The 13,515-nt window shown below is 34.0% G+C and overlaps 1 protein-coding gene across 6 annotated transcripts in view; it reads right to left on the bottom strand.

The window, feature by feature from the left end:
- LOC108779904 (serine/threonine-protein kinase MARK2) overlaps window positions 1-10,167 on the bottom strand; it is a 28,384-nt gene extending 18,217 nt beyond the window's left edge. For all 6 annotated transcript variants that reach the window (XM_018547454.1, XM_018547457.1, XM_018547458.1 and 3 more), the window contains exons 1-4: window positions 9,428-10,167; window positions 7,370-7,661; window positions 745-960; window positions 11-389 (exon numbers count right to left, since the gene is read on the bottom strand). In XM_018547454.1, coding sequence (XP_018402956.1) covers window positions 11-389; window positions 745-960; window positions 7,370-7,661; window positions 9,428-10,167 — 1,627 coding nt within the window. The remainder of the gene's footprint in view (window positions 1-10; window positions 390-744; window positions 961-7,369; window positions 7,662-9,427) is intronic.
- Between the last annotated feature and the right edge of the window lie 3,348 nt (window positions 10,168-13,515).

Below are 13,515 nucleotides of genomic sequence, written 5' to 3'. Positions count from 1 at the left end.
CGAGAAACACCTTGAAAAAGTTCCGGCGCGGCGTATGGCGGTGAGCCACAAAATGTGTCTAACTTGTTACCGGGTGTAAATTCATTGCTAAAACCGAAATCGGCGATCTTGATATTCATTTCACTATCGAGCAATAAATTTTCGGCTTTTAAGTCTCTATGAATGATCTTCTTTTGATGGCAGTATTGCACAGCAGAAACGATCTGCCTGAACTTCGCTCTCGCTTCTTTCTCCTTCATCCGCCCGTGCAGAACCAGGTAGTCGAAGACCTCGCCGCCACTGGCATATTCCATTACCAGGTACAGTGTCTTTTCAGTCTCGATCACTTGAAACAATTTCACTATGTTTGGATGGTCGAGCATCTTCATTATCCTGACTTCTCGGAACAGCTGTAATTGACCAGATGAATCATGCAGGTACTTACATTTATGAGATGCACGTATGATTTGAAGTTCTTTTTTGTTAAATTATGATAATGCGACATGACTCAAACGATAACAGTTCTTCTTGTAAAAATATTAGCATGCAAAATAAGTCAACGTAATTAAAAGACTGATTTGTATGTTGTCAATCAATTTTAAATAATGGCTAATGGTATGTAACATAACATACATTAAAATGATACAATTTATATTATAACAGTTCTATCTCATTCTCTTACATCTATAATTCTACTCTAATGAACTTTTGTAAGAAAGGAAATGATAAAAAAATATAAGATAGATAATGACGATATAACGTTACCTTTTGAAGGCTACCGGGATTCAATTGAGTTTTATCGATGATCTTGATGGCTACTTCCTTCCCCGTGGGTACATGCTTAGCAAGCTTCACCTTAGCAAAATTGCCTTTGCCAATGGTCTTCAGTAATTTGTACTTGCCGATATGAGGTTCCTCGGAGGTTCGACTCCTCGAGGAGAGTCGACCTCCGCTACTCGACACTCCTACGCCATCCCCCGCCTGTAACACAAAAAAATCATGATCGATGAGCAAATAAAAATCAAGTAAATTACAGATAAAATTGCAATCGAATCACTGTATATGCAAAAAAAATTCTCATTTATAAAAATAGCGAGTTTTTTCTGTCAAACACGCAAATATTATATCATTTTTATTGAGATTTTTTATAATTAGAACACCAATTATATGTAGGTATATGTTTTAGAAATAAAAATCAAAAATAAATACGCAGTTAATATTCTAGATAAAACTAGTGACGAAAATACACAACATATATGTTTTCTTTACTAGTTTTCATATTTAAAATATGATTGATGTTATAATTATAGAGCCTTAATGAAAATAAATAAATCAAAATTTTGTATATGTATATAATGATTATAATGTATATGCATACACACACGCGTGTATATACAGTTTAACTCTTAATAAAAAATTAAGAAGTAGAGTGAATATATATATATATATATATTACAATATAAATAGACATTAAAACTAAAATAGCTGACATTACTGCAAAATACGAACGAGAAACGTTTAAACTAAAAGTTACTAATACACTTACACAATATAATTCGTAATCTAAATTCAATAACTTAGAAATGATTTTAAACGTAAGTATATCGTGCGTGCTAATTTATTTCGAGAAACGGGAGAACGCCGTGCAAAGTTGCGTCGTAAATAGCCAACTATTTCAGAAACTTAGGTCGCATCTCCGAGCGCGGCGTTTAAAGTCATGGAATGAGACACTAGAAATACGGGGCAAACGCTCGTTAAGAGCTCAGCGCACATTCCTCGAGAATGCCACATCGCGCGAGGAATATCCGCGGATCTCTCCCTCCTCGCACAATATCGCATTTATTTACGCATACGCACATGCCTGCACGGGCCGCACTTGACACTTCCAGGCACGGCGGCGGCCATTGTCAATGGAATTAATTAAAGCTCGTTAAAGTGCACCAGATACAGATTGTTCCGAGTGGAACACGCTGGACTTTCGCATTAATCGCGAGGACAACCGATGCGCTACGTTGACGTTGCGCATACGATGATTTTTTTACTTCTTTTCTCGCTATACCTTTAATAAAAGAAAAAGAAGAAAAGAAAAAAAAAACCAGTAGAATATCGATGTGACAAGCGTATTTATGAAGAAGCTGGAGTATTAAAATGCGCTATGCTCGCGTCAGATACGTGCCTTTGAATTGTAAGAGGCATCAAGGATTCGAAATAAAAGCTGCACTTAGGTACGATAAAAATATATTATTAACGCGCAAGTATCATATAATGAAAAGAAGAGAAAACAAAGAGTAAAGTAATCAGGGCAGTAGTTTAACAATTAATTTCGCAGGATTTAGATATTACCCGCAGCAAGCTACGTGTGACCATCTTGCGTGAGTTGGTGGTGGCCGTAACTTTAGAAGCCGCCAGTTTAACTGTTTGCAAATCCCAACGAGACGATCGATGAACGCCGGATCGACGACGACGGATTCGATAGTGAACCACTTCCTCGTGCTCGCATGCGCGTGATCTAAACCGTCAGTAGATTAGCTGTTCTGTCTGACTACCGATATTACGAGACCGCACCGAAAAAATTCAACATGGCAGAATGTAGATCGTGGTACGCGTGGAGTTGTTATATTTCGCCCTCTGATCACTGTAGTTTCATTTCACAATTCTCTCTTATTGTCTTTTTCCTTTATTTTAGTAAAGACAGAAATAATTTAATTCTCGATTCTTCTTCGATAACGACGACCAACTGTGATCGACCGCAGTTTCTCTGGTCGATCGTTTTGGAAGGTCGAGCGATGAGTCAACTCGCGAAGCGTATCGTCACGCTGGTTCATTTTACCAGAATACAAGCAGTGTCATATAAAAACCACTACTGTATTTCAATGATAAACCGATTGTTATATCACCACCATCTGTCGTTAGGCAAACACTTTGATCTCCGATTGAAGAAATAAATAGGTATAATCGGCCGCTAACTTTATCATCTCGATTTAAAGGGGCACTTCTCTTTGAGTTCCAATAACGTTTGAATTACATTTCTCAAGTGATAAATCTCTTTGTTTTACCGCGTTTACAAAATACATGACGTAATTCAGCAAACATCAGTGCCCAATATATTTCATTAGGCACTCTTTGTACTAGTATTGACAATTGAACTGCAAATTAAATCCTCGTCAAAGACAATATTTGTGCTCAACTAGAATAATTTGCATTTTTGAATTTGTTATTTGTAGGAAGCTTGCCCTTTTCCCGCAGAATTTAATTTTGCGAAAAAATGGGTAACAGTTTTTGAAAAATTCTATTTTTTAATGAAAATAACTTAGATATATAGATCGTTTTTTATTTTTATATCAATCAATTCCAAATACAGTTGCAATAAAATTCGATTAGTTTTCAAAAAAAGGCGTGCCACATACACTTTATTTTTTCAAACGTCACTGCATGACTATACTAATCGCTATCTCGTCAACCTTCGGTTAACGATAATGTGGTAAGACGTCAGCGACACCATCTCTCACTAGCACAGTTCACATTTAACATCGATCCATGAACGATGATAATTCACTGACAATTAATAAAAATATAATCAAATTAGTGATACGTGTTATCAAAATGCTTTCGTGGCAGATTATCGTAATTGTGTAATCCGATGGGAGTTACAGTCAGTATCATATTAAGTGTCGCAGAATAAATTCTCTTCAAGATATCCACTACTTTCGTCAAAGGTCTTTGAGCTTGTATCAAGAGCAGAGGCGATGTCACTGTTCGCAAATCTTTATCACAACTGTCAAATACTGCCTTGTGTTTTATATAAGAGAAAGAGAGAGAAAGAGAGAAAGAAAAAGAGAGAAGTGATGAGACGAGAAGACCGATTGAGAAACGCGAGACGGTTTCTCTGGTCGTCGTCGACGGCGACGACGACCGTACGCGACTGCCTTTTCCCTTTTCCACCCTCGAAACGAACCACCCTCGGAGAAGATACCACACAACTGAGGGATGCAAAGGCAGAATCAATACACGGCGCCGCCACCCCCTGGTGGAAACGTGTGAGAGAACCACCCTTGAATGCCTAGCCTCAACTCAACGCTCTCTCTCTCTCTCTCTCTCTCTTTCTGCCACCCCCTTCTCGATCGAAGAACGCATGCGTCGCGGAAAGTGGGAACCACCGTTACACGTTTGTTCCGTGTTTTACTCTTTTAACTGAGGGTGCTGCTTACAGCCGAGATAACAGAAGGTTTCAGGCTGGTCAGCTGATCGGACCGAATGTCTGCAAAGCGCAAGCGTTAATATGTCCTAAAGAAAAATGCTCGAAATATTTAACCCAAGTTGTAAAAGATATGGTTTTTCTTTTATGATTATTAAACTTGTAGGAAAGATGCACACTGAAAAAAGAATCTAGTATAGTAATAACTACTAAATGTTGAGTGAAGTAATTTCAATCAAATGTTTGGTTAATAAAACCAAAAATAATTTTTTTGTAATATTTTATAATTACTACTAAATAGTTATTATGTTTGATAATACTTATGGAATATTTAGAAAAATAAAATTATTTTTGATTAACCAAACATTTAATTGACAAACTGTATTACTAATGTTATTATATAGTAATATTGGCACTTTGAAATAAAAAAATAGAGAGTGACATAATATTGTTTTATAAGAAAAAGAAAAAATTTTCACTGAAGATGGGAAAAATTGAGCTTTCCTCTCTTTACGAGATATCTACAAGAAGATATCGACAGCTCTAATTTCAAGACACCGATATGTACGTACATCCTGATGATGACGCACGCTTCTGTGGGATGTACAGAGTGGGATGCTACATCTTCACCTTTATCATCCTCCTACCTAGTAGGCTTTTCGCCTCGTCAGCTACTCAAACCAACTACTACTATGAACACTGAGAAAATTATCGGAATATAGTCTAGCGCTATATATGAAATTGATAAATATGTTTAATGTCATTAAAAACGCCTACATTATTAACTTTTGTTCAATTTTATTATTAAAAATATTAAAAAATATTTCCAGAGTTTGGTTAAGGTTGCATTTATATATAGAAGAAAAAAGATTAGAAAACAGACTTATAAAAAGATAAATTTGTTATTATTAGCATCGTTCTAAATTATAATGACATTATAGACTTAAGAATCACATGTGATAAATAAGAATAAATCCAATTAAGACAATATCCCCAGTTTTGAGACATCAAAACTTTTCAGACATCATAGCGATTTAAAAAAAATAAATCGCTTAAATACGATAATATCAAAAATCAATAAAATCAAATAATATCATATCAAGTACAATTATTAACTTATAATATTTTATTTTCGTGCTTATGAGAGCATTGATTTCTTTTCTCGTCGGATACTTAGATAAGAATACTCGAGAGAGCTAGTATAAAGAGGGTAAAGTCGAAGTTTCTGAAAGAGGCAACAGCAAGAGAGCGTGTTCAGTCAGCTGATCAATCGACTGAGAAAGTAACGATGAGAAAAGAGTCGCGGACATCCACTTCACGCAAAAGGAAGATAAGAATAGATCCAAGTTGACGCGAATTCTCTACGGAAAATAGAAACGCATACACGTGAACTAGTAAATAAGTAGTAAAGCTCTATTTAGGTGTTCTATTAAGCGACAGAGTCAGCTGATTTCTTTTTTACTCTAAATTACGCAAAAATAACTCAACGCATTAGAATCTATTTAAATTAATAACGCATTAATTATAATATAATTTTGTAATTTCAAAGTTACTTTTGTATCTCGTTAAGAGAAAAATAAATAAGTAAACATTGCGAGCACTTTGGGAAAAAATCTATTTTTGCAAAGCATATTTTATCGCTATTGTGAATAGCATTTTAATTGGAGTGAAAAATGCAATTGTTACGTAAATCCTGGATTAATCAATATTATTAACATAGATTAATTAAATTTTATATTATACTTTTTATACTCATTCTTTATATAACCCTTTGTTTATATTTAGAACTTTATATTGTTCCATATACTACAAATGGAAATTATTCATTTTAAATTAAAGATGATAATCAGTCAGTTACAATGAAAGTTACGATAATGATACGAGGAAACTGTTGGTGCTGGATTTCTACGAAGATTAGGATTTATGTATCTCCATAAAACAGCGACGAAAATGGGAAAATAGGAAATACATGACGTAAAACAAAGCCCGGACTTCCGCTTTCGCGGGTGCATCTGAAATTTGTTTTATGGTACAACACAAAGTTAATACAGATGTAAATCCCGTTCCAAATATATTGCCAGCTTATCGAATTGACATGACATACAATATTAAAAGTTATAACTTCCGTTGTTATATATAGAAATAAACGAATTCTGTTCAAAAACTTTTTATGATTTTATTTTATTTTATTTTACTTCTGGTATATATATAGTTCCCATCAGTTGTAAAAAAAAAAAAACATGTTTAATTTGCTCAAATAATTAGATTAAAATCTCAAAAATATTTTTCTAAATTCACTTAATTAATTTTGTATTTTATAAAAAGATAAATGTTTCACTAAAAAAATTTTTTATATTTTACGCAAAAAGGTTTATTTATGTTTTTGTGGTGAAAAAACATAAATAATTTTTTTAAAGAGAAAAAACTCGTTGAAATTTCTGAAATATCTCAAATGTGTTCCACATGGAATAAATAGCTTCGACAGATTGGACGATCGTCATAACGATCGAATAACGCTTCGACGAAGTGGGGAAATCGTTTGGATTATTTCAGGTCGAACAGATGAAACGAGTCATTCGTGTGACGTAAGTATGGAAATGCATTTGCATTACCATTCGTTTGCACTTGATTCATCACATCGTCGATATATGTACATATACGGGCAATCGTAAAATCTGCGCATCATTACGCTACGAATCGCGCATCATTTTAACATTTCTCTTACTCATTAATGCTTGCGTTTGCAATTTTATCTATTCTCTTAAGGGTCATTGCAAACAAAAAATTTAAGCAGTAAGCAAACCAATTACAGTAAAGACCCTAAGGCTATAATGTAAGCAGTAGTCAACCCAACATGTTAATTTCCTTACTGCTTACGTCTGACTGCTTAAGTTCTTTTGTGTGCCATGGCTCTAACAGTCAAGTATCTCACTTGATTTATGGCGGATTCCAAATCATGGAAATTATCGCTAAATAATTCTCGACGAAGTTATAATCACGTAATACCATACAGTTTAATTATTCTACAATAGACAATAAAAAATTAACACAATTCTTTTTTTCCTCTCTTTAAATCAGATAGAAATTATCTTATCGTCAAGATGTTCAATAATGTTTAAACGTGATAACGCTGCAATCGATGCCTATACACACACACACCACACATATATATATATATACATATTAAATATCTACCTCCTTCTCGCTCTGAATACCCTTCTGCATGTCTGACAACGGTCTGAGTGGGACGGTCATCGCGTTGTTCTGCTGTTGTGATTGCTGATGACGCTGATGATCCTTTTTGGTAACAATCGGACGGACGATTGCGCGAGTTTGCGGCATTCTGGATTGTGTTCTAATCTCCACTTCTTGTCCCCGCCGCGTATCCGAAGCAGTCCTGGACAACTTAACGGTGGGCTTCTTTGGCGCGATTCCGGCATTTCCAGTAGAGTTTCGCGTTGCGTCTCCACGGTGCAACAGGGAGGCCCTTTTTTCATTGATGTTTCATGATAATTCTTCCTTTCATTTAATGTTTTATGGTATGGGGTCGTGTATCGCAACAAACTATACAAATGTTTGTCGTAATTAAAGTGTTTTGTGTGGTAATGTGTTTGATACGGAGAGAGATGGAGAAACATCGTTTCAAACGTAACAAGAAGAATGTTGCATTTGGAGACAGATATAAATGGTAAAAGTGTAAACACTTTTCTAATTTTTTCAATATATTGCATGGTGTCGAAATCTTTAATTAAAACATAGTTACCGCAATACAGTCCACTCGAAATCAATTGGAATATAACATTTTATCTGTTTGTACATCAGCGAAATTTGTGCAAAGCCATTTACATTCAATCATTCGTAATTCAGAAAATACTATCTTGACATTTTTATCAAACAAACATTAATTATCGAGAAGGTCAGTGCACTCTCAAAAATAACACCATGTGATTCTAATTGTTTGGTGTTGTTATTAACACCAACATTGAATTTAGCAATACGAATTATAATCTATATGATATAATGTTAATATTAATAATGACACAAAAAGAATTGTATAAACATTGCATGTTAAATTCATACCGATATTTTTCAGAGAGAGAATGTGTCAGATATTTACAAGTTATTTCAAGATACCTGATAGATTTATTCATCGAAATATCTGCCATTGTAAACAAGTATACTGAAAAAACGAGTCTGGTAATAGCTATTAAATGTTGAGCGAAATAATTATAATCGAATGTTCAGTTAATATTTAACTAAAAATAATTTTACTTTTCTAAATATATTTAGTAAGTATGATAAAATAATTGTAATATTATGTTTGGGAATACTTACTAAATACTTAGAAAAGTAAAAATTATTTTTGGTTGTATTTAGTAAACATTTGATTAGAATTATTTCACTCAATATTTGGTAGCTATAATGTCAGAATCTTTTCTTTTTCAGTGTTGTGTCCACTGATCTCTTCTGGTTAGACATGGTTCTAATGACCGACGTGTAATGGTGACAAAGTGACCGATGGGAAATCATGGAATGAATCGCTGCACGGGTTGCGACATTGCGTAAACTAAATGTCAATTGTAACGAAGAAAAGAACACGTGTGGGTGTAAACGGACAGTCAATTGTGTGAATCAGGCGTGTATAGGTAATCGGAACGGGCGGCGCGGCGACGATGATCAAGCGGAGGTTGGACGGCGATTTCCTCAATTATCACTAAGGCTATCACCGCTCTGTAAATGTGCTAACGGATCATCTGTGTGTGTTTGTATGTGTGTGTATGCGGATATTGACCGATTGAAATGCTATGGCTTAAACTCTTCGATGACGATTAACATGAAAAGATTGAGGTATGATCGATTATGTGGATGGATGTTTATTAAATTACGAAACTCGATCAATCTTAAATTTGTTTTATCGGGACGAAGATAAATTATTATTGAGATTCGTTTTGAAAATTGACATTTTTATTATTTCTTCTCAATGAAAATGATTGTCCCAAACCGATTGTAAATAAAAACAGATAATCTTCAAAAACGTTTAAAAAAGTTAATGATTCTTTTCTTTAATAAGAAATCTTTCAAATATATGTATTACTGAGATTACTTTGAATAAGAAGAATAAGAAATGAAAATATACAAGATCAGATATACGAATAATAATGTTTGATGATGAATAATAAAAGAGATATCGATGATAGTGTAAATGGGCACAGGGATGATTGATGTATGGCGTAGACAGAGTATATATTTTACCCTTCGGCCTCATCATCAGTGACATTTCGTAGCAAGTCCTCGTGTTCTCGATATCTGAGCTGAAGTTCCGCTCCGAAATCCGAGCTGTTCTCCAGCTGATGCGTCCTTGCAGCGATTGTGCTCATCTCGATGGCCTTAACTTGCTGTTCCAATCGTTGTAGCATATCGGTACTCTCGACTGTTGTTGTACCCGTCGACGCTATTTGTTGCTGCTTTAGAATCAAATCGAGACTAAGCGGTGCCTTGGGCTCTGGCAATGGTGGAACGGGTGGTGCTAATTCCGTCCTCTGTTGACCAAACGAAAGACTAATCGGTTGGAGAATCTTCGATTCATTGAAGACTCTCAATTTCTCCTCCAGATTCGCGTCCACGTTCGTGTCGCTGAGGAGTCTCTTCACGGAAACGGGAGTACGACCGTAGAGCGGACTCGTGGGGATCATTTCCTTAGATCTGATCGAGCTTAAAGCGCCGGCTCGTTTCTCAACTACTTGCAAACCCTTGTCATTCTCCACCAGTTCCCATTGCTTCAGACTCTCCATGGGCGTGTGCGGCGCTGACAATCGTTTCGATGTGCCCATCGGATTCATTTCCGATTCACCAACAGTCTGTCGATTCACCAGCTGGCGCACTGTCTTATCCGCGGGCGACGGCATCAGGAACTTTCGTGCACCTGTCTGCGGCCGAATCAGACTTCTGCTGGCCTGTGTTCGCACGAATGGACTCTCTCGATTGTCCATCATCAAGGTATCTCACGTGGGAGCGAATACGGGAATTGGTCGCCGTTTCTTAGACTCTCCTCTTCGATCTCGTCTTCGTAAGACAATTCTTCGTAATGTCTCGGGCACTGATAAATCTTCAACATCGATTCAACGGCCAAACCGATCAATGACGCAGCATGGAAGATTTAGTTTCTGTCAAGAAGAAGACTCGTGTTTTTTTCTTTTTAAAGAAGATGTCAAGCATTGCGACGATCATCACTAAACGCATCACATAGAACCCAGAACCTGAGAACGAATCACGATCCATTTCTCTTTCTTCCTTTATACCTTCATTCGATTCACAATCACATGTATCAATAAGCGAACAAGCGGTACGGATATAGGGCTTTTTTGTAGATAGGGGAATAAAGCTTTATTGAACGGCTGCACTTTGTTGATTTTTTTTTTTTGCAATCGTAACGTTGTAGACAATAAAGCGGATAGATACATAGGAACGCTCGCAATTTCGTGGATTACTATGGTTTAATATGTGTGAACGTGAATAAAGCTCGGGAAATTGTAAATAGACATATCTGTGTGCAATTTAGATGTTTATTATGACACTTTAATAGAACGAAATTGTCGAAGTCAAATGCATCAATATATTGAAAAATTTTTGTATATTTCGTATAGACATTAAAGAATCATTTAATAATCTGTTATTAATAAATTAATGAATGTCAACAAAACAGATAAATTCGCGATATTAGTCTATTAATAAAATTTCCAATAAAGAAAAAAATGATATCCACACATTTCATAAATGTCATAAATATTATTTTTATATCGAAATGAAAGACGATCCAAAGATATAAAGATATCGAGAAAAAAGCTAATTTCGTACTATGCAGTTCTAGAGACGGTAAGGATGTGTGTACTTTATAGTTTCATCTCAATTTGTTAACCAACAATGAGGTAAAAACTATTTCTTCGATTAATGTCATTAATGGGTAACGTTTTACGAGACTTAAAAGAAATTCATTGTTCAAAAGAGAGAGATTATTCAAGATGTATATAATTTAACGATGTTTATTATAAAAGAAGTTTGTAAAAATATTTTTGTGGGAATATATAATTACGTCATCTAATCATTTTTTATATTTGAGAATTCTATTCGGTTGTTTCCGATTAAATTAAATTATTATTGAGATTTAATAAATGTGATATTATACGTAAGCAGATAAAAATTTAAGCAACTTTTTAATATTAATTTTTTTCTATATAGTGATTTTTCTCTGATAAAACGCAATCAAATAGATGAATATAAACAGAGTAATCAATTTTTATACTTTACAAACATTTCTGTTCGTTCTAGATGAAGCAGCCAAGCGACGGAAATTCGCTCCGAGATTGAAATGAGAAAATCTGGAAAGGGGGGAAACTGAATCCTTCGATACATGGAAGGGAAGGAAAACCGTTTTGTCAAACTTGGGAAATTAAACATGAGATTTTGAAAGTATCGTATAAGATGTAAAAATTACGGCAATTTGAAAAATTCAACGGCCAGTGATAAATAAATGTTAATGAAATTGCTCCTCAATATCAATTCTTATGGATAATTATAAATTGTCGTGAATCTGATTGTAGAGCAATTAGGTTGCATTTAATCATATTGAAATTATAATGTACGTAACGAGTTCTTCGATCCTTACATGGATTTAATGATTTAATATTATAATGCGTATAATAAAATACATACGTATTTTCTCTTTCAGTATTATACGTACAATTTTTAATTGTTGCAAAAAAATAAATGTAAAACGATTGTCATTTTTTGGTTGCAAATTGTTATATTTTTAATAAAGATAATAATATAAATAGTATTTGTGATTATTTTAAAGCTGTCATTTTCTGAGTGAAGATTTTATAAGAGAGGATTTATTTTTACTGTCTCTATATATTAGCTCGTAAAATTGCAAATGTCATATCGTCTAATAGATTAAAAGATTAAAAGGTGAGATAACAATATCTTCTTGATTATAGATATCTAAAGATAGACAGATTTAATGAAAAAAAAAAATGTAAATTAATAAAAGAAGAATAATAACTAATGCTACGCGATGCTATATTTCACTTTATAAGATATTGACTAATCAATTAGCGTTGCAGACCAACTAAAATTTTCGATTATTTGTCAAGACAGTATATATCTTACTCGACCAATTCGTCGACAGATGTCGAAGAGAACTTTTCGAACGACCGACGCAAACACCGACGCTGTTTTTCAATGAGGTGATAAAATCATAAGTCGTGAGCGAACGAACGGAATAGAATACGGAGATTAAGGAGGATTTATAGATATTATACAGGGTATTCCAGGTCATTCACAGGCTTTTTCTTGAAAGAGAAACTGCTCTCTGTGAAAAGTTGTATAAATTTCTAAGCAATTTGATTTTATTTAGCTTCGCAACTTTTTGATAAATAACTTTAAGTTTGATTACGAGTCTTAAAAAAAATTTGATCAAAATAATATCCTCATAAAATTCAAGAAAAAATAGAAGTTTCTTACTATTTCGTAAGACAAAATTAATCTATACATTTCAAAATTTAGATATTTCTTTGTATTAGTTACAAAATATATAGATTATCAGAAAATATACTGATTGTGAGAAATTTTATACACCTTTCCAGCGCAGAGTTGCAAAACATTTCGAAGAAATTTTTTTCATGAAGGTTGAGAGAGTTCCGGTGAAACATAATTGAAACACAGCATAATTATCGACTAAAGCTTTAATAAAGAGGCCCGATGTAGATCTGCCTTTGTATTTATTAATTGCTGTCGGAACGTCCATTAACAATGCGAAATTCTCATTGTTTCGCACAAGCGACTTTGTAACGGTGACTGTTTCTCTTCCTGCGATTAAGAAATGATCATAAGGATTTTCCGGATGATCACAAATGCAAAATTTTGATTAATCCTTAGACAAGCCAGATGATGTACTATATTATTTAGTCTACAGTAATTATAAAAATACAGCAACAAAACTCTAATAAAATGGTAAAAAAAAAATAGGAATTACAAAATCGTGGAGAAGTACTCTTTAAATTCTTTGGAGTAAAATCTCATTTTAAAGAGTGAAAATTAAATCAGTCTTGACTTAGTTTTCAATCTTTAAATAAAAGTTCTCTAAAAATAAAAATTTAATACTATTATTTCAATTGACATTTCAAAAAAATGATTGCGCGAAGATTTAAGAAAATTAAAAAATATGTATATATAAAATCTAAAAGTATATCGAATACCATACGCTTGTGACGCTTGATATACTCGAGGATTAAGTTAACATTTCTGAGAACGCGTTACGTCACTGTTTTTTTTGTGGCCGAAAA

The sequence above is a fragment of the Cyphomyrmex costatus genome, unplaced genomic scaffold, assembly GCF_001594065.2.
Source record: "Cyphomyrmex costatus isolate MS0001 unplaced genomic scaffold, Ccosl1.0 scaffold639, whole genome shotgun sequence".
NCBI lineage: Eukaryota > Metazoa > Arthropoda > Insecta > Hymenoptera > Formicidae > Cyphomyrmex > Cyphomyrmex costatus.
Note: the sequence above shows the minus strand (reverse complement) of the source record. Positions and strands in the feature narration are given on the sequence as shown.